Source organism: Centruroides sculpturatus, unplaced genomic scaffold, assembly GCF_000671375.1.
Source record: "Centruroides sculpturatus isolate CEXI.00-Female unplaced genomic scaffold, Cexi_2.0 scaffold528, whole genome shotgun sequence".
Taxonomy (NCBI): Eukaryota; Metazoa; Arthropoda; class Arachnida; order Scorpiones; family Buthidae; genus Centruroides; species Centruroides sculpturatus.
Window position 1 is genome coordinate 242,977 of NW_019384819.1, and position 21,352 is coordinate 264,328.

General features: G+C 34.1%; 1 protein-coding gene across 1 annotated transcript in view; it reads left to right on the plus strand.

Annotated features, from left to right (window-relative positions):
- LOC111629899 (vacuolar protein sorting-associated protein 26B-like) overlaps window positions 1-20,811 on the plus strand; it is a 69,139-nt gene extending 48,328 nt beyond the window's left edge. The window contains exons 7-8 of the mRNA XM_023373827.1: window positions 5,456-5,598; window positions 20,410-20,811. Of these exons, the coding sequence (XP_023229595.1) occupies window positions 5,456-5,598; window positions 20,410-20,493 (227 nt within the window). The 3' untranslated portion in view covers window positions 20,494-20,811. The remainder of the gene's footprint in view (window positions 1-5,455; window positions 5,599-20,409) is intronic.
- Window positions 20,812-21,352: the final 541 nt, after the last annotated feature.

Genomic DNA, 21,352 nt, shown 5'->3' on the forward strand with positions numbered 1-21,352 from the left:
GTTGAAAGTACAGCCACTGATTGGTCAGCAGACAATTACGCCACACGGCATGATTTGCATAAGACTATGGCTTGGGAATCACAGATTTGCATAATGTTATCGCTGGTGATCGCTAATTGGTCGGCTGGGAATCACGCCACATCACATTTGCATAGTGCTACGGTTCAGTAAGCACTAATTGGTCATCGAGCTCGATGTGGACACTATAAAAAGGTTAAGTTGAATGTGTCGCAAGGTGTTCTCTCGAACCTGTTTAGCGTATTGTTCAACAATAAATGTGAATTCGTCTTCATGGAAATATAAGACATCCCCCTGAAAATAAGACCTAGTGCATTTTTTAGAGCAAAAATTAATATAAGACACTGTCTTATTTTCGGGGAAACACGGTATTAACTGTATTATAATAATTTTATCCAATTGTCATGAATTTTAACGCTTAAACTTTTATTGGTGTTATTTTTTCCTTTTTTTGCTTTTATTATTTTGTAACTTTAAATTTTCTTTTGTACCAATTTGTTCTTTGTGTAAAAAATTTTCACTTTATCTTTGTTTATATTACAATTGTTTATTGTGCAATGCTCGTAAAAAACCGAATTTATCCTTCTATGTTTCAGATCAGCGATATGTTCTTTTAGATGTGTTTCTACTTTCCTTTTAGTTTATTCTATGTAGTTTTTTGGGTTCTTACAGGTGCATGGTATTGAGTAGACTATATTCATTGTGCTGTATATTTCTTTTATCTTATTGCTTGGTTCAGGTTTGATTTTTTTGTATTTTTTTTTTTTTCAATTTTTCATAAGTTGGAGCAAGTTTTATATTCACTTTGTTGAGGTCTTTATTTATTTCTTTGGAGAAGTCTTTGATGTAAGGAAAAGCTATATAATTTATGTCTGTGTTCTTGTTTTTTTAGTTTGATTTGCTCATTCTTATTGTTGATTTTACTTTCCCATTTTTGTATTACTTTGTTTAGGTTTAATTGAAATTTAGCTTTTAGTTCGTTGATATATTTATTTCTATTTTGTATTGTACTTGTTCTGCTTATGATTTTTTTATATTCCATACTGAATATGTTTTCCTTTATATATTGTGGAGTATTTGAATTGTAGTTTGACTTTCTGGATTTCTGTTGGTTTTTTATATGGTTTAAATTTTAGCATTTCTTTTCTTTGTTTTATTACTATAGCAAGGAAGTTTATTTCTGTGTTGGTTTTGTTTTCTATCTTAAATTTAATTTTATTATTTAGTTTATTTATCTTGTATTCTATTTCCTCTATTCTTACCATTGTTTGGTCGTATAAAATAATTGTCGTCTATGTATCTTTTNTTTCGTTTTCTATCTTAAATTTAATTTCATTATTTAGTTTATTTATCTTGTATTCTATTTCCTCTATTCTTACCATTGTTTGGTCGTATAAAATAATTGTCGTCTATGTATCTTTTGTAAAATTTTATGCCTGTGATATTATTGATTTCTGGTCTATGTGTATCGAGACAAGCTTTGCCAATTTCAGACCTATAACTGATCCCATGGTAATTCCTGCTTTTTGTGTATAAAATTTTCCATTTGTGATGAAATAATTACTCCTGTAAGTGTCCTTTTACTCCTTTTTCTTAGTGTGTCCTCTATTAGTTTCCAGGTTATTGAGGGATACATATTTATTATATCTAAGCTTGCTATTTTGTTATTTTTATTTATTTATTTATTTCTGTATTTCATTTATAACTTTGTCTGCATTTTTTATTGTATATTTGGAAATTTCATATTTTTGCAGTTTTTGTTTAAGGAATTTTTGTTTGTTTGTCTTCAATTGTATGTTCAGTTTTGGTGTTCTGCCATTTCCATTTTCTAGTATAAATTGTTTTTCTTCTTTTTTCATTTTGTTCATTTTGAACTGTTTGTTTACTCTTTTCTTAAGTTTTGCATAGATGACATCTTTTGGATCTATAGGTAATTCTTCAAATTTCCCGCTATTAACTATTACAAATTTTTTTGTTTGGGTCCACTGTTCATGTACTATAATGATTTGTTTTGATTTGTCTGCCTTTATAATTTCTGTATCGTTTTCTTTTAAAAAAGTTTTTAATTTTTCAATTTTATCTTTATATTTGATGTATGATTTTTCAGTAATTTTTTTCCGTCCTTTTACATCTTTTACGTGTTTTTTTTTTTTTTTTTAACTTATTACTAATTTCCATTTTGATTTCATTTACTTCTTTTTCTGATGATTTTATAATGTTGCATACATGATCTAAGTTTGATTTGATGTCTAATGTATTCTATTGGTTTGGGCCATTGAAATCCAGACCATCCTGTAGAGTGTCTTAAAGGTTTTTTGTAATCTTTATATTAGTTTTGTTTAATACGAGGCTATCTTTCCATTTCTTAACATCTATAAAATAAATTATTGAATGCTTTAATAAACATATTTTTCTTAGTAACAAAAAATAATAGTATACTTTTGTTAACTTCTGGAATGTAATCCTATGTTTTGCATTAGTCCTTTGTTTCGTATAGCATGGATTTGCATAACACGACACTTTCACAATCACAAAGAGAGTCTCAATCAATAAACCAGATTGGTTTATTGATTGAGAGACTCTTTTTGAGATAAGTTAGCACTGAGAACACTCTTTTCAATGTTATTTATGTTTAATGGCTTTTTGTTTTTTGGTAAAAGGAAAACATCAAATAAATTCAAATTATAGATAAACTATTAGTTTTTAAAGTTTCTCACAGGACAAAGTTGCTTCCTTTACATTTGTGTAATAAATGTGTACAAATAAATCAGAAATTCTGTCCTGTGGGAAGTTTTAGAATTAAAATACAGTGGATTTTTGATCCATTGTTTTTGGCAGGACTTGGGGGGAAATGACTAATGCAGGAAACACAGTTAGCATGGGAAATTTATGACGTTCATGTTTTTGTTGTTTTTCTTGTATGGAATGTGTATTTTTCAGTGATAGGTTGTGTGATGGCTTTCTGTAATACTAAACAATATCGAGCACGCACATGGACATTTGGTTATTCTACAGTTTAAAAAAATTGTTAAGAATACTGAAATTTGTTCGGTTTTCTCTGTTAAAACATTTAAAATCCTTTTTTTTTTTTTCAAATCAAAAAAGGATATCCATTGTCCAGAATTCATCATGAAAGTTATCTATAATACTGTAATGGACAGCACGCCAATCGTTTAATAGGAGAAAACTTTTTTAACATATAAGCGTTAAATTACAAATAAATGTCGCTAAGTCAACAAGCACTTTCGACTAATGTATGTGAATTTTTGAGGACTTCCAAATGATAATACAATGGAACCCCTGTTTATATGGCTCGAACAGCACCGGGCCCAATCCGGATAACCAAAAATCCACATAATCTGGAAAATTTTGTTAACAACATAAATAACACAATTTAGATGTACATTATATTTTATTTATTTCACATTATATATAATTTTACAACAATATTAACAGTATAAAGCAAAAGACATATCTACATACATTATCAGTTTGTTTTCTTTCAACTGGTACAGTATATGTACCAGTACATAAGTTTCCTGACCATTTGTGTGGGGTAGAACTTCTCTTTATGACCTTTTTCAAGGTCAACTTGTAATTAGGCTTAGCACTTCATGGGGAAACCAAAGGACTAATTTGAACCAAAGTAATTGTGATATACTATACTATATTTATTTTTGTTACCAGATACTTGGTTATACAGTCACTTGTTCAAAAGTCAAACATGGCATTGAGCCAAGAGAAAATAGATAATTATATATATATATATATTTGAAAATGCACTTCATTTTCATACGTGAAGGTTATGCAAATTAATTAATCACATTGCATTATCACCTTTCAAAATGTGAGTCGTGCTTCTTAATAACTTTGGCATGTTTCTGCATGTTCATTGAAAATCAGCGCACACTTTTTCCAGACAACCCAATATGAATTTAAAATATTGTTATAGTTTAAGATGTTTACTTTTATTCAATGATTTACTAGTAAAGTAAATGTGTGTATTATTATGCATAAAAAATATTAATTGAAAATTGAAAAAAATATTTATATTATGAATTAAAATTCAATTTTTTACATTGAAACCATCACTTTAAGACTTTAAAATTTTAAAAATCTGATGCCAATATCAATTTTTCATGAATATAACAAAATATATACTTTTCCCTATTTATCAGTTTTATGTCTTGCTTTTTGAACTTTTTAATATTTCAGTTTTGGAATAATCAAAAGATAAAATTTTGTGATGAAGAAATTTGTTAATGTCTTGTAGTTTTGAATAAGAATTTCTATAAAAAAAATAAACAAATAAAATTTATTTGATTTTTGTAATTAGTCTGATTACAAACTCTTTTTTTTTTTTTAGCTATAAGTAAAAATAAAGAAAATTAGACATGTACTTCAAAACATAAGTCAAACGAGTCATTGATTTTGAAAGTGAGGCGAGTCCATTTTATGACAAAGTAGTTAACACCAGTTCTTATTACAAATTAACATAAATTTTGTTTTTAATCAATTTACAATAAATATCTCATAATATCAGTATAAATTTGTTACTAGGTAATTTATATCAACAACAATATTTATTGAGAGTTGATTTTGAAAGTGAGGCAAGTCCACTGTAAAGAAAATTATAAAGAGATGATGGATTTATTATCCTATGTACCACCCATTCACCATGAATTCTTTAAAAATTTGCATCATCTATACTAAGAAATATAATTATATGCATGCAACTTATTACTGAATACTTTTATTCACTTCTTATAAAATTAAATTTCCTTTTTGTTTTATTGTAGCTTTTTGAAAGAAGTATGAAATGTTGAAATGTAATAAATAAGTAAAGAAATAAAATATTTAATTTTTTGTTATTACAACTTATTCCGTTCAAAGAAAATGAACATTTTCAACAAATCATTGCTTTTTAAAGTGAGTAAGTCCATTGACGCATACCCAGACCATGATTTTTTTTAACCTAATGCGGATAACCATTATTGCATATTAAATTTACATTAAATAAGACCAAAAAAAATATAAAATAAGTCTATTACTGCTTACAAATATTTTTAAACTCATTCAAATGCAAACCATTAAATATCTAGCAATAATATAAAATTGACTTGTTTCACTTTCAAAATCAACAGCTCAAATATTATTTTGGATCATCACCATATGGAAAATAATTTCTGAATAAATTAAAAGACTAAAAATAATGAAAAGTTTGAATGTTTTTGGTATACAAAAAGAATTATACAAAAATCTATTTCATACATGATATAAAAATGTATTATATCCTAAAAATATATACTCCAGTGTAATTTTATTGAAAAAAAAGTAACTTAATATAATTTTGCTCATAAAAAATTTTATTATTACTACATATTGCAAGATAAACAGATATAGTAATGATTCTTAAATACTACATTATTATTTTCAGGAGAATCTATTCCAATAAGATTATTTTTGGCCGGATATGATCTTACTCCTACCATGAAAGATATCAATAAAAAATTTTCAGTTCGTTACTATTTGAATCTTGTTCTGGTTGACGAAGAAGAAAGGAGATATTTCAAACAACAGGTATTCAGATATCTTTAATTATTAATCAGAATGTAGGTAAGAAAATATAGCTTCAAACAAAATTATTTTCTTTGTAGGTAAGTGTTTCTTGAATAATATAATATATATATAGAAGACGATGATATTTAAAGAATAAATTCATATTTTCTCTCATTAATTATCTGAAAAATGTGTGACAAAAACAAAAGAATGGTGTTTGGATTAATACCATAAGCATGCTTGTTGTGAAATAGCAATAAAGTTGAGAATTAACTATCTTCTTTTTTTTAATAATAGGGCAAGACAAAAAATCTGGACTGAGTTTAAAGTATTATAACTTTTGAACTCAAAAGATAATTTTAAAATCTTTGCATCAAAAATTGTCATTACACATATTCAGTTATAGCACATGAGATTTTTAAACATTCATGAATCAGTTTGGAAAAATGGCTTCAAAAGAGGACATATTAATTAAGAGTGTGTGTTGTTTAAATGTACAAAAATAAAGCAGACAGGGCTTAAAGTGACTCACTTTTTTCATTTTTTTTTCTTTTCTTCATAGCTCCTCTCTTTTTTAGCTTTTTCTGAGGCAAACTTGCTTTTTCAGCTTTTTCACTTCCCATGTGGAATTTACAGTAGAGCGTTGTCTATCCGAATCAATTTGGGACTGGGGTTGTTTGGATAACTTATTTTTCGGATAACCGATTATGTACAAAAAAATATATTAACCTATCCCATCCTGAAATTTCTCTCTGTTGCATGTCGCTTTATGTTGAATTTTCGTCGATGTTAAGCCTAACGTAAACCTTTTAAAATAATAATCGTGGCTATTGTATCATTAAAAATTATTTCTTTATTTTGTACAAACAAAATAAATATATTGAAAAATATAAAAACAATAAAAAATTATACTTCATAAGTTAATTTAGTATCAAAAACGTAAAATATTTGAGTAGCCCAAGACATAGCCAAAGATTGCAGCGCCACAGCACTAGCGAAAATCTAAATTTGCCAACTGGAATTCTTTCGGATAACCGACTTTCGGATAAACGACGCTCTACTGTATTTATTTAGTTTTGTAAATGCATTCAGGAGCAAAATAGTGACCAGCAAACCCCCCATACTGCAATCCTCCAACATTCAAGCTTCAAGAAACATATAAATAAATGCAATGAAGCCTTTGGTCCCAAGCACTTAAGACTGACGACTGCCCCTCAGATGTTTCAATGTCAAAGTATTAGTGCTGAAAGTGTTGCTAGTGTGAACAATGTTGTAGACTCAGGTGCCAGTTCAGAACATCAATTATTGCAACAATCAGTGCTTCAACTTTGTAGTGCAAAAGATCGTGCTTACATTGCAGAGCTTATATGGACTATGAAAATGACAGCCAGCAATTATTCATTTGCATCATGTCATGAGATAAAGGAGATAATCAATGCCAAGTGTGCAGACAATCTTCCAAAGGAATACTCATTGTCACATCAAAAAAAGATACAGTAATACCTCGACTTACACTACCCCGACTTACACGAACCTGGAGTTATGCGATTTTCAAATCTCGTGGATTCGTCTTTTGTTTGAGCGGCACGCAGCTCTTGATTACTCACTCCCCCCACACTATTGTTCAGCTTACATGTTCGGATGTGTCGTGCAGAATCAACGTATACTTACAATTTATTTTGTGTTATTTATTTCTGTGTTTGTTATATCTACAGAGACTTGAGAGACTCTATATGGTGATTTCTTGTAACCGTGAATGAATCAAAAGATGAGATAAGATTAATGAGAACATTTATTAGCTTACATACATCCGACTTGGATTTTATACAAATTGCAGAATTATACCCTGACTTACGCGAATTTGACTTATGCGGTTATCGCTCGGTCCCACCTATCATGTAAGTTTGGGGTATCACTGTACTTAATTACTGAAGCTTTAGCCCTGTATTTCTTTGATCAAATGGTAGATGATGCACAATGGTCATATTATAGCATTTCTTATGATGATACATGCAATGTAGAAGACAGAAAATAACTGCAAATACTGATTAGATACTGTTCAGAGGAACAATGCCTGATGCCGGGCTCGATAAATGACATTTGCATGCCAAAACAATTAAATTAAAAATAATACTGGCAATTGAAGATGCATATCTACCTTTTGATAAATTACTGATGATTGGATGCCATGGACCAAACATAAACAAAAAAGTATTGCATCTCATAAATGAGGAAATTCTGACAACTTGCAAAAAAAGGCCTCAACAACATAGGAACTTGCAGCATTCATACAATCCACAATGCCTTTATGAAAGGCTTGAAAAAGTTGGGCGGAGATGATGGTGGTCTCATCATAGCAACACACAGCTTTTTTGATGGATGGCCCTCTAGGTGGGATGAATACACAGAATTCAAGAAATACACATACTTCATAAATTTGTTGCCATGCAATAAATTTATGAAGTATTCATCAACTAGATGACTGATGTTTGGTCCTGCAGCAAAACGACGGATTGAACAATGGGAAGGACTCATATTATACTTCCTAAAGCACATTCCTCAAGAACTTCAGCTTAATGTGTGAGGGTTAAAGATGTACGAGACAAGTATTTCAACAAATATCAATTAAACAATAGTTTATTACAACCGGGATTAACAGGTAATACAGTGATGCCCGTCAGAGACAAATACACAGATATACATATATACAACAGGTCTCTGCTCTCGTTCGGAATCTTACAATGAATTGTTATCACGATATGGATTCTAATTACTAACTTATAATTAACTTATAACTAACTTAATCTAATACTACACTAATGAGAGGAAAAGGAAGGAAGGAAAAAAAAGTCTACTGGTATTTAGCACAGGAGGTCCTGATTGGGGTTTCCGATGATTGTGGGGGTTTTGTCGATCGACATTGGAATATCCAACATTCCTGGTATGGTAATTGTCGCTTGGATTTTGTAGACCACTATTTCTTATCGGACAAGTCTCTAGTCCTTCTCCTTTCTTTCAGACTACTCTACACTCAGCACGTTCGGCTTGTTCTTTGTCCTCGAGGTCCGACTTACTGTCCCGATGATACTTTCGCGACCTCTTCTCTCGTGGCCCAGGCAAAAAGTGTCTTTCTCACCCCTTTGTTCTCCTTCTGTACCCCACGGGCAGGGCCCCTCCCTGTTCACGTCGATAAGCCACCAATCAGGACCCACGAATTTCCCGTTCCTGTCGGGTGACCGGAAATGGTCATTAGTAGAAAGAAGAAGAAGGAAAGGAAAGAACAAAGAATTCTAAATTTAAATACTATATCTATGTATATACAAAAATGGTGGACAGCCACATATGCCCTCATCAGGGGAGCTCAAACTCCACAGTGGAGTTTGTGATAGTCCACTCTCCTCCCCCTGAGGTTGTATCTGTCTTGATATGAGTCCTGTAGTTCATCACTTGGCATTGTCCTTGCTTCCTGATGTACGGGTTCTCTGATATGACTCGGGGATGCGATGCGTTGTTGGTAACTTCGTATTATGTTACCTTCATCCTCCTTTTCTTCATCTTCGGCCTGGTCCAAGTGATCCTCTCGGTTAGTCCTATTCGGTGTATGATTTCGATGCACAGTATGTGAGAAATATGGCTTAAGTCTATCGAAGTGGATTACAAATGTCTTATCCTTTGAAGTTTCTCCTAACTCCGCGGTTACAGGACCTAGGATCCGGGTGATACGAAAAGGTCCTAAGTACTTGGGGGAGAACTTGCCGAATTTTCTCCCACGATGCTTTCGCAACACCCATACTCTTTGGCCTACTTCAAACTTCCGCGCCTTCCTCTGTAAGTTGCATCTCCCCCTATTATCTAGATTTTGGTGCCGACCCCTTAAATATGCCTGATTCCGAAGTACGGTTAATTTTTCCATTATTTCTTTCCTATGGTCAGAAATACTCGTAGTATTTTGTGTCCCCGTGGGAAACACTTCGGGTATCCGAGGATCGAAGCCTAAAAGGAGGAACGCGGGGGATTCACCGGTCGAAGAATGGGTTGCGTTATTATAGGAAAAAGCCGCTTGGGCAATATACTGATCCCAATCCCGATTCCTACCTCTCGATAACCGGGCTATTATTCCGCAGATCGATTTATTAAACCTTTCACACACTGAATTCGCACACGGGCGGTAAGCAGTGGTGACTTTGCGTGTAATACCTAAGGTTTCGCATAAATCATTGAATAATGTGGACGTGAAATTTGCCCCCCTGTCAGAGATAATCACTTCGGGGCACCCATAACGGCATACAATACGTTCGAATATAACATCAGCGATGACCTTGGCTGTTTGATCCCGAAGAGGGATAACTTCCGCATATCTCGTGAACACATCGATAACCGATAGGATGTATCTATTTCCGCTGTTTGTTACAGTTAAGGGACCGATAATATCTATTGCTAATTTTTGGAAAGGGAAGCTTGCTACCTCCGTCTCTTGAAATGGCTCCTTTCCACGATGGAGATTGAATCGCTGGCAAGTTTTGCAACCTTTTATAATGGACTTAGCTATAGCATGAAGGTTTTTAACATGATAATGTCTGTCAACCAACTGACTCGTCTTTTCAGCACCTAAGTGCCCTCCCATGCCAGACTCATGGCAGGCCCTAACTACCTCCCTACTCATACTTTTGCCAACACAAACGCGCTTCCACCGGTATAAGTTGTACCGACCAGGCTTAATATGGACCAATACCTCGCCATCAAGTTGATATTCCGGTTGGATAGTTCCCTTAACATTAACGAATTCTCCCTTTCGACGGTCGTTCTCCAGCCCCTATTTCATGCTACTTAGGAACTCATCCTCTTTCTGAGACTTTATAACCCGTTGGTACATATTCCCTTCTTCCCCACTCGAACTGTGGTTCATGGAATCGTGCTGGGAATTGGGGCTTATAGGGCGCGACATGAGGTCAGCTACAGGGTTATTCTTGCCTTTAACATGTGCCACTATAATGTTATAGTTAGACAGCTCGAGTGCCCACCTCATTAGCCGATCATTTTGATTATTCATATTCCTAAGATATGATAGGGGTTTATGGTCAGAGTATACTTTGACATCATGACCCAATATAAGGGATTTAAAATGTTGTAGGGATAGAATGATGGCTAGGCACTCTTTCTCAATGGTGGAATAACGCAATTCCGGTCCTCTAAATTTCCGGCTAAAATATCCTAATGGGACTACGCCTTCATCTCGTTGCTGGCCGAGGACTGCTCCTGACGATCGATCAGACGCATCGGTATACAAAACGAAAGGGGATGAGAAATCGGGGTGTGCTAACAACGGGTTGGATAATACTTCCTTAAATTTTATAAAACTTGCCTGGCAATTCTCATCCCATGAGAAGGGCTTTCCCTTTTTCGTCAACTCCGTTAGAGGTAATGCTAATTTGGAGAAGTTAGGGATAAAGTTCCGAAAAAACCCCACCATCCCCAAGAAACTACAAACGTCCCTAACATTCCGAGGTGGGCTACCTTTCTTAATAGCTTCTACATTACAAGGGTCCGGGTAGATTCCTTTTATCCCAATCACGTGACCAAGGTATTTGATTTCTTCCACCCCGAACCTGCTCTTAGTAGGGTGGAGTTTCAGATTAGCGTCATATAATATTTTGATTACTTGATCGATGAGTCTTAAGTGTTCCTCTAGGGTAGGAGAGAAAAGGATGATATCGTCCTGGAAAACATAGCAGTTTACGCCTATGAATGGGGCAAGGAGGCGCGACATGCAGTACTGGAAAAAACGACCGTTATTTTTTCCTGATTTTTCCGTGTTAACTGATACTTAGCCCACGGCGTGGTGAAGGCAAATATGTGTCTTACCGCCTGGTCTAAAGGGATCTGGAAATACCCCGATTTTAAATCAATCACCGAAAAATATTACTCCCATGGAAGGTGCTTAGGATCTCGTCAACTCTAGCTAAAGGGAACATCTGAGGCTTCGTAATCCCATTGACCTTGCGCAAATCTAGTGTCATCCTGATTTCGCCCGACTCCTTCTTTACAATGTGAATGGGGGAATTCCATTCTGAAGAACTTCTCTCTATAATTCCCACCCTTAAGTAAGAATCGATCAATTTTTTTAGATCCGCAAGATAGCATTGGGGTATACGGTATTGCCTAACATTGACTACACGGGTGGTGTCTATTTTGGGTTTATGGGTAAATAATTTTGTACCTTCTAAATCTTCAATCGATTCGGCAAATAGACCAGGGTACCGGTTGAGTATGCGGGTTACCTGATCACCACTATTCGACATAGGTGTTTCCGGGGATGGGGACTCAGATAATAGCCCGCTACTCAAACATTCGAATGAGGACCTTAGCGGACCCTTCTTCGACTTTGATAAAAATTCCTGCTTGATATGCTCGCTCGCACTGGCTATCAGGGACGGGAACTGCTCCATAACATCCATCCCAATAATACCCTCATATTCTAAATTGGGGGGAAACTCCATACAACAACAACGGATCGGGACTGTCATACCATTATAGCTCATAACTAAACTCAAAAACTGATCACATTGCGTGATCGCACCATTAATACCCCTGATATGAGTTAATCCGCCGTCGGTCATGGTGCCATTAATTTCCGGCCGACTCTTCCTGCAGATGAAACCCAAATCGATCAGGGATCTCTCGGCTCCCGTGTCTATTAGAAATCTCAGGTTCCCAATTCTCATGCTACCAATCATTAACGGGAGTCCCTTTCCAGACAACATAAAATTGGTCAGTTTAACCACCAGACTAGGAACTCTACGCTGACCGTCATCGAATTCCTGTCCTAGTTTAAAGCATGGCTCTTACGATTTGGACATCTACGGGCAAGATGATTCGGGCTATCGCAAATAAAGCACCGGCGGCCGGAATAGTCGCGCCTTTCTGGCCGGGTTTCGACTAGCTTCGTCACGACTTCGATGAGGGATTTCATACCTTTTTCTAAACTTGCCAAGCGATCGTCATCTCTGTGGAGCATCACAGGATTAGCACTCTCCCTCCCCTCCTCACACCGTTGATCACTGTGGGCATTGTAACCTATATTTCTAATCTCCCGTAAGCTACCACATTCTCTCTCCACACGTTCCTCCTTCTCGGCCCACTCGAAGGCCTGTTCTAACGTCTCAAGCTCACGGCGGCTCACATGGCAACGGATATTCTGATGGAGACCCCTAATAAATCTTTCCTTAATGACGTCATCCTTGAACGAAACGACAGTACGATTTTCCTGGATGGCCCTGGACATAACCGTCTTTGTCCTAACAATATAATCACTAATTAATTCTCTCCCTCCTTGCTTTATGTTCAGCAATTGATCCAAATGCCCTCTTTCTCTACCTTCATACTTCTCATAGCATTTTATCAAATAATGCTTGATTTCTCCGAAATCTGGTATGGGGGTGTGCTCTAACAAACACATAAACGTATTTAACGGATCTCCCTTCAGTTTGGCTTGTAAAACCGCAATTTTAACATCATCTCCCCATTTTGCTAGTCGCGCTATGTTATCCATCGTGCGGAAAAACTGAATTATATTAACATTATCGCTCGGGGAATTTGAGAAGGTAGGGATCATTCCCAAAAACCCTGTAACTACAATGGGAAGGTTCTCAAGTTTAACTTCTCCCTTATGCTCTAAAACTTGCTTGTCCTCCCGGTCCATAACTGACTAAGATAAATGAACAGTTACCTTAAAACTATACAATACTCAATTTCGAAGATCGATCTGAACGAGAGTTCTTTTTACAACGGGCATCCTGTCGCGGACGCCATTGTGAGGGTTAAAGATGTACGAGACAAGTATTTCAACAAATATCAATTAAACAATAGTTTATTACAACCGGGATTAACAGGTAATACAGTGATGCCCGTCAGAGACAAATACACAGATATACATATATACAACAGGTCTCTGCTCTCGTTCGGAATCTTACAATGAATTGTTATCACGATATGGATTCTAATTACTAACTTATAATTAACTTATAACTAACTTAATCTAATACTACACTAATGAGAGGAAAAGGAAGGAAGGAAAAAAAAGTCTACTGGTATTTAGCACAGGAGGTCCTGATTGGGGTTTCCGATGATTGTGGGGGTTTTGTCGATCGACATTGGAATATCCAACATTCCTGGTATGGTAATTGTCGCTTGGATTTTGTAGACCACTATTTCTTATCGGACAAGTCTCTAGTCCTTCTCCTTTCTTTCGGACTACTCTACACTCAGCACGTTCGGCTTGTTCTTTGTCCTCGAGGTCCGACTTACTGTCCCGATGATACTTTCGCGACCTCTTCTCTCGTGGCCCAGGCAAAAAGTGTCTTTCTCACCCCTTTGTTCTCCTTCTGTACCCCACGGGCAGGGCCCCTCCCTGTTCACGTCGATAAGCCACCAATCAGGACCCACGAATTTCCCGCTCCTGTCGGATGAACGGAAATGGTCATTAGTAGAAAGAAGAAGAAGGAAAGGAAAGAACAAAGAATTCTAAATCTAAATACTATATCTATGTATATACAAAAATGGCGGACAGCCACAAATGAATAGTGTTTCATATAAGATAATCTCAGTCATTGAAATGTTCTACCATTAAAGCTGAACTCTATTTGGGAATATCTAGTGCTGAACTATTCACAAAATTTATTGGGCATTTTCAGTGCAATGATCCTTTAATACATAAACTTTATAGTGAATTGCTTACTCTGGTGTGAAGAAAATTCAGTGTGATGAAGAGGAGAAAACAAGAGAAGTGCAGAAACTGCAGCATGACTTAAACAAAAGAAAATCATCTTTAATTACAAAAAATTTAACAAGATATCAAAAAATGTACCTTGAAATAAATGGCATTTGAAATTTGACATGTTATATGGAGAGACATTCTGGTAGTTATATTACTCTTCCAATTCCTTTGCTGTATAATGGTAGGAACTCTGTACGGGGCACATGAAAACTTAATGCAGTCTTACTGGTCACTTTTTTTGAGTATAAGCTCAGCATAACTATTTTCATATTTAGTTTTTTCAGTCCAATTAAAAATAAATCTAATATCATGTGCAATGTTATTGATACAAAATGTGTGTTTTTTTATGTGTTTTTTTAATAATGCCTCTTTTAGTTCACTTTAACATTATTAGCTTTTTTAGCTCTTTTTCAGTGTGAGCTCTCTTTTTTTCACTGCCATGATTGCTTTAAGCCCTGAGCAGACCGCTCAAAAAAAAATTGGTGGTGGAGCATTTTTTAACTGAAGGCCATAGCAAATCAGCTATATATAATAATTTGAATGAAGCATTTTTTAACTGAAGGCCATAGCAAATTAGCTATATATAATAATTTGAATGAAATATCTATACAAATACGTGTGCCGGGCTGTGAACGGCTCACATATTTGTAAAATCTAAGTGACTCGTACAACATGTAATTCAAATAAAACGGAAAAATCAATGATCTTATAGGGGGATCGACTGTAATGTAGAAAACAAAGCCAGGAAATGGAAGAAAGCTGGTTGTTACGAATACTAAAAACTGAAGAGCATTGCAACAAATGTTTGATAACAAAGACAGTTAGCTGATGGAGGCAGCTAAAAGGTTCAATTATCATCAAACATGTGTAGATAAGACACTTAAGAAGACAGGCATAAAGAAAAGAAAGAAAAGGGTCTCAGAGTACATTGCTGAGAAAAATTGCTGAAGTCCAAATGCAATGCAGTTGGCTCATAAGAAATTTCAAAAACAAAATAATTGTTTTGAATGATGATAGGTAATTTTCTCTCTCCAGCATGCAAATGCCAGAAAATGAAATTTATTGTGTAAGCAATGAAAATTGAACACCTCTCAAAGCAAAGTACAAATTTAAGAAGAAATTTATATCAGAAGTTGTGCTCACATTGTCATTTCATTCACTAGCAGGTGTTTTGAACCCATTTTTTTAAGAAGGAATTCCTTGAAATCAATGCTCACACCGAATGATCACATATCAAATGAATGTATAAAGAAAATTCTAATTCCTTTTCTTAAGGATCCTCAAAATGATGAATTCATCTTTTGGCGTGACAAAGCTTTATCTCACCATGAAAACTTGGCTGTAGTGTTCCTCAAAGCAAAAACATTCCTTTTTACCCAAAGAACATTTGTCAAATTTGCCACAATGCTGGCCAATTGAGGATTTTGTTGGATATTTGTTTTTACTTTAAAAGAATTGACACAAAAGCCATCCAAAAGAATTGCAAGTCTGTCAAAACAAACTTATGGCACATTGCCAACAACGAGCCATATGATTGTGTTCATTAAATCTATACTATTGCAAATAAAATCTTTTAAAATGATATATAATATATATAATGGTTAGTTCAATATCTTATCAAAACTTATCTTATCATAATATACTTTAAAGCAGTTGGGACTTTTTCTCATCCCATTAATGAAAATGTGTAATTTTATAGAATAATTCAGTAATCTTACTTAAATAAGATCTTAAAAATTATAATGAGTAATAGAACCAAATTTACTAAATGGTAGTGTGTTGATTTTTGCCAAATAGAAAAATCACATCTATAATAAACATTAATAATTAATTATCTTACAGGAGAAAAGTTAACACTTCCTCTCTCTCTAAATCTGTTCCTTGTCAGATGCAATTGGTTTATCAAGAAATGTTTTTTTCAATTTGATTTAAAGCTATTTGTATAAGTCAACTGTTAATGTTTTAATTCAATAAATTAAGAATATTTTAAAAGATAGGAACACCTGTTTATTTTGAAATGTAGTTTAAAAATATAAATGAAATATGACATGTTGATAGATTTATTTACAATTATTCAGGTCCATTTACTTAATGTTTATTTTTAATTTACTTATGTTATGCAAAACCACTTTTTTAAAGACTATCTGAACTTCTGTTTGATCTGTATAATTTAATTACACCAGAAATTAACAATAGATGGGCAGATCTTTAATTTGTTCTTGTAACTCTTGCTGGATACATGCAATGATATGGTTGAGCCTGGAAGCATACAATCAGCATAAGCTATTGTGTGACAGATTTGCCTACAGATATTGCAACTGCTACTTCAGATCCCTTCCACTCATCAATGGCTAATCTTGTACCATTCAACAGTGAAGTTAGTCCTCATCTGAAGTCCTCTTTGCTCTAATATGGTGGTCATTCATTCCCAAACAGAACCAGACAATATGCTGCCAGTTTGTAACAGTCCATGCTTCTCTATCACACCTTCCACTTCATATGAAGCCAATGATGTTGGTGTGCTAATGGCAGGATGCTTAGTTACTTCAAATGACATGGAAAGAACTGAGGCTTCTATCAGACTGAAGATGGACAGAGATGAGGATGCAGCTGTTTTTACTTGTCTTACAATCATGGCCTCCACATCCTACAGCAGATCCCCAGACCAGGATCATTAATGAGCCCACTCAAACCTGAGACCTTAGTGGTGTGAGGCAAGGGACCTAATCACTCTGTCCCGTGGCCATTTTGGAATGTGATAAGACAGGTAAATGAAAAAAATTACTGTTTTCATTCACAAATTAAGCACACCTTTACAAAATCATAGATTAAATTTATTAGAGACAATAGAGGAATTACACTGACAAATTTTACAATGACTAACATGACATTAAAAACAAAAACAAACAAAATAGAAACCAACACAAGAACAGAAAGAACAAAAGAAATTGAAAAAAAGTACATCAAGACAAAACCCAAGAAACTATCGATTAAATTATTTCACAGTAAATTTTCTGGCTTTTGCTGAAGCAAAGTTTTCAATCATTCACTAAAATTTGTTTGTTTAGCTAAATCATTTTCAATGCACAGAAGTGCTAGGTTATTTAGGCTGACTATCTTCATACTGGGCCTCCTGACTAGGGTTCAGTCAGTCACTACCATGTGGGGGCCATGCTTGCAGTCGTCTTATTATGTGATGGTCTGTGTGGTAGTACATCCAGACCTTAATGCTGTGTATGTGTATTCTCACATATCCACTGCCCTCGACACTTTGTCACATTCATGTTAGAATAGATGGTAAGTAATTTAGCAAAATAACAATTCCACTTCCCTCCTTTTTTTAAAGTCTGTCAGCTGTGTCTAATGTCTTTGACTGCATTGTATAGACATGCCTGGCATTCAAAGACCTCCAAACAAGATACACAGAAAACTGAACACAGTGAACCTCTATGGGTCTATATAGGATACTGGTAATAATTTTTAGGACATTCTCTGATGGCATTATCTGGCATGCAATCAGACCACAACTGTAATCATTTACATTCCTTTCTGAAACATAGAATTGTTTGATTACTGCAAAACTTAGCACTTAATATCAATTTTAGAAATACAGATACCATTTAATAGTAGTACAGTAGTTCCCGTGGCCCGAGGCCTCGAAAACTCGGCACTCCGGATAACTCAACCACACCCTGGCAGGGCAAAAATAACCTTAGAATAAAAAATTTTCATCATAGACAGCTTTATGCCTCATAAAGTATTTTTCTGAGGTCTGTCTTATCAGGTAAATTACTGTACACTATGTATTCATTAATTTTCATTTTCATATAGTAAAGGCTCTATGCCTTCATAAAGTACGTACTTTTCCTTTGTTTAAGGGTATTTGCGCAGTTTATTCTCTGTTGTATTCTCAAGCAAACAATACATACAAGTACAGTACAATATTTTCTGAGGAAACACTCATACTTATCCTTTTTTAACCCCATTCCCGATAACCTAGCATTTTCACAAACTCAGCCACCCTTCAGTCCACATTAGGCCGAGTTTTCGAGGCTCTACTGTAGTAATATAACCAGATATAATTCAACAATTATTTGGCTTTAGCTAAGTAATTTGGCACTAGGGGGCAGGCATTAGGCACCATATCTTGCTAAATTTAATAATTATAATTAAATTTATATTTTAATAATTAATTTAGAAGAAAAGAATTGCCCGAAACAGGATTTGAATTCACACGGTATGCAGATGTTATGCTGATTATTTTGTCATTTCCAAAATGCCTGCGAAATAGCTGCTTCACTGGTGCTTGTAATGTGTACATGTCACGTTTAAGTAATTTGCACCTTTTGATACTACCAGTATGCATCACAGATCCACTAGATTTTTTCTTCAAAAAAAATTCCATTGCTTCACGGATATTCACGCAAAATGTGAAATCATTCTGACAAGTGGTTCTTATTTCAGACCATTATGAAATTGGAATTTTAATCATAATCAAATCAAGTTGCAACTGTGAAAAAACTTTTCAGAAGAAAAAAGGAAATGCTAAAATTATCAATAATATGTTTTATCTTATTAAATACAATATCCTTGCCCTGTAATAATGTATTAAACTCAGCAAACCAATTTGGCTAATTCCACCATATTGTTTGCAAATACAGTAACTTCTGGTTTTATGTGGAGCATAAATTCCATTAATGCTTCATAGCAGGATTCTATGTATATGGATGGGTATAGGTTTTCAAAATCCATAACAGACCCAATTTCATCATCAAGTAAATTTAATTCCTGTAATTCTTTTACTACATTTGTTGGGTTTTGTGCAATGGAGAACATTGTTGCCTAGTTCATCTGAAATGAATCTATGTAAATGTTTTTCAAGAATGTATGTGGGTCCTCTGCATTTCTCAACTACAGGTCTAACCTCTTTGCCTGCCTTATGTATTTTTGCAAATGTAAATAATCTTGGCATCAGATTATGAGTTCCTTTAAAGAAAGTTAATATGGACATTAATGGTACTCTTTCAAGTTTTTAACCCTTCTGTCTATATTTGTATCAATTTTTTCATTGACCTGTTCACATTCCATTCTCTTAATGTAATCTTCTAAGGATTTGTTGTTGTTTTTGTCAGCTCATGTTAGAACTAAATCATTGTCAATTTAACCATTGTTTTGTGTGATTCAGCTGTTTCATTTCAGTGCTTTTTGTTCTGTAGGTAAGGTCTTTAAGAACAGTTTTCCATCTGAAGAAATTCCTTTCTAAATTGTTGAATTCTGAGATTCGTTTTTCCAGTTCTGCGATTGAAAAAAATTTGAAATTTATAAAAGTAAATTAAATGATGGTTGTATTAATGCCAGGGATGTGGATGGACTAGCTTCTGCATGTAAATTCTACATAAGAGAAAAATGAAAATATTAAATAAATAAAATAAAACAAAAAAACAGATGCATCCAAGTGTAAGGTACTGACTAAGAATTTTTATATTTTAATTTTAAATTTAAAATATTTGAACATTCTGTTGTTAAAATGTTAAATTTTTAAATATGTTCGAATTCAGCTACACCTGAAGATGGCCTATTCTATTAGGTCGAAAACGTTAGTGTTTGTTTAGTAAACATTTCTCAGATCAGGTGTTTGATGATTCATTAAGTATTTTAAAAAGCTGAGTATGATATTTGGTTAGTAATATGGTGACACCAGCCAAGAGTTATAAGCAGTATAGGAAGTTGGCATTGAAGATTGTAAGGGCAAATTGTAAATTAGAATTTCTTAAGAAATGTATGCTTAACAATGTCTATTCAATGTCCATTTATAGAATCAGTGTTCCAGTGTGCTTCATTTAAAGAAAAAATTAAAAAGGACTGTCTATGTAAGTCCATCAGATTGACAAAAAAATAGAAAGTATGAACATTACAAGAACTCATTTCATAAATTGTTTATATATTGAAACTAATATGGAATATTAATTTTTTAAAGAAATTTTGATTCTGGTTTGAAAAACAAAATTATATGTAAATTACTTTTCTAGTCGATACTAAATTTTGATAAATTGTTACAGGAAATAATTCTTTGGAGAAAAGGAGAAAAAACAAGGAAAGGCATTCAGCAGTCGCAACCCTCCACCGAAACCAAAGAAGGATAAAAATCACAAAATGAAAAATATTCCATTCCATTGAACTTAAAATCATCACTCTTGACCCATTGTTGGAAATTTCTTCATCCCCATGCAGGCGGCGAAAGGAAAATTAAAGAAAATAACACGTTCGTTCCTCATCCGTCACGTAAGAATACGGAACAAGGAAGCCTTCGCGAGTTTCGGCGGGGATGCACGGTCATGAATCGCCGCGGGGCGTCTTCCTGGAGATGTCTCGTGACCGCGACATTAGATGGATCACCGTACCGACGAGGAAATAATCCCGTGTAAATTTTGTGCCTAAAATTGATATAGTTGTAAATAAATGTCGCCGGAACATTGAGATTGGAAATTCTGATATTGCAACACATATAGATGATGTCCGAGTTCGAACCGAAAATTGCTATCTGTAAATTTTTTGTTATCTACTAAAGGATCTAGATTGTTTTGGTGACTTTAAATGTTAAATTTATGTAATACAGTAGATTATAATGTTTAGTGCTTTGACATTCATGCTAGTCACTTAATTGAAGTAAAATTTCTGATTGTAATTGTAGTGTTCTTTTCAGAATAATGTAAAAGTAATATTCATCTTAGTTCTTTTTAATACACATTTAGTGAATGGAAAAACAAATTTGATTTAAAAATCCCAGTATTTCATGTCACAAATCTGTGTAAGTGTGAATAAAATCTACAGATGTTTACTTTGTATTGCCGGCCAATGCATTTGTATCGTTTCTAAGTAAACAAATTTATAATCTTAGAGCAATTGATAAGTTTTATTAATTGTACTTTTAACAGAACATTAAAATTCACAGATCATTGTTATTAATAAAAAAAGTAATACAAAATTTTAATATATTTACTA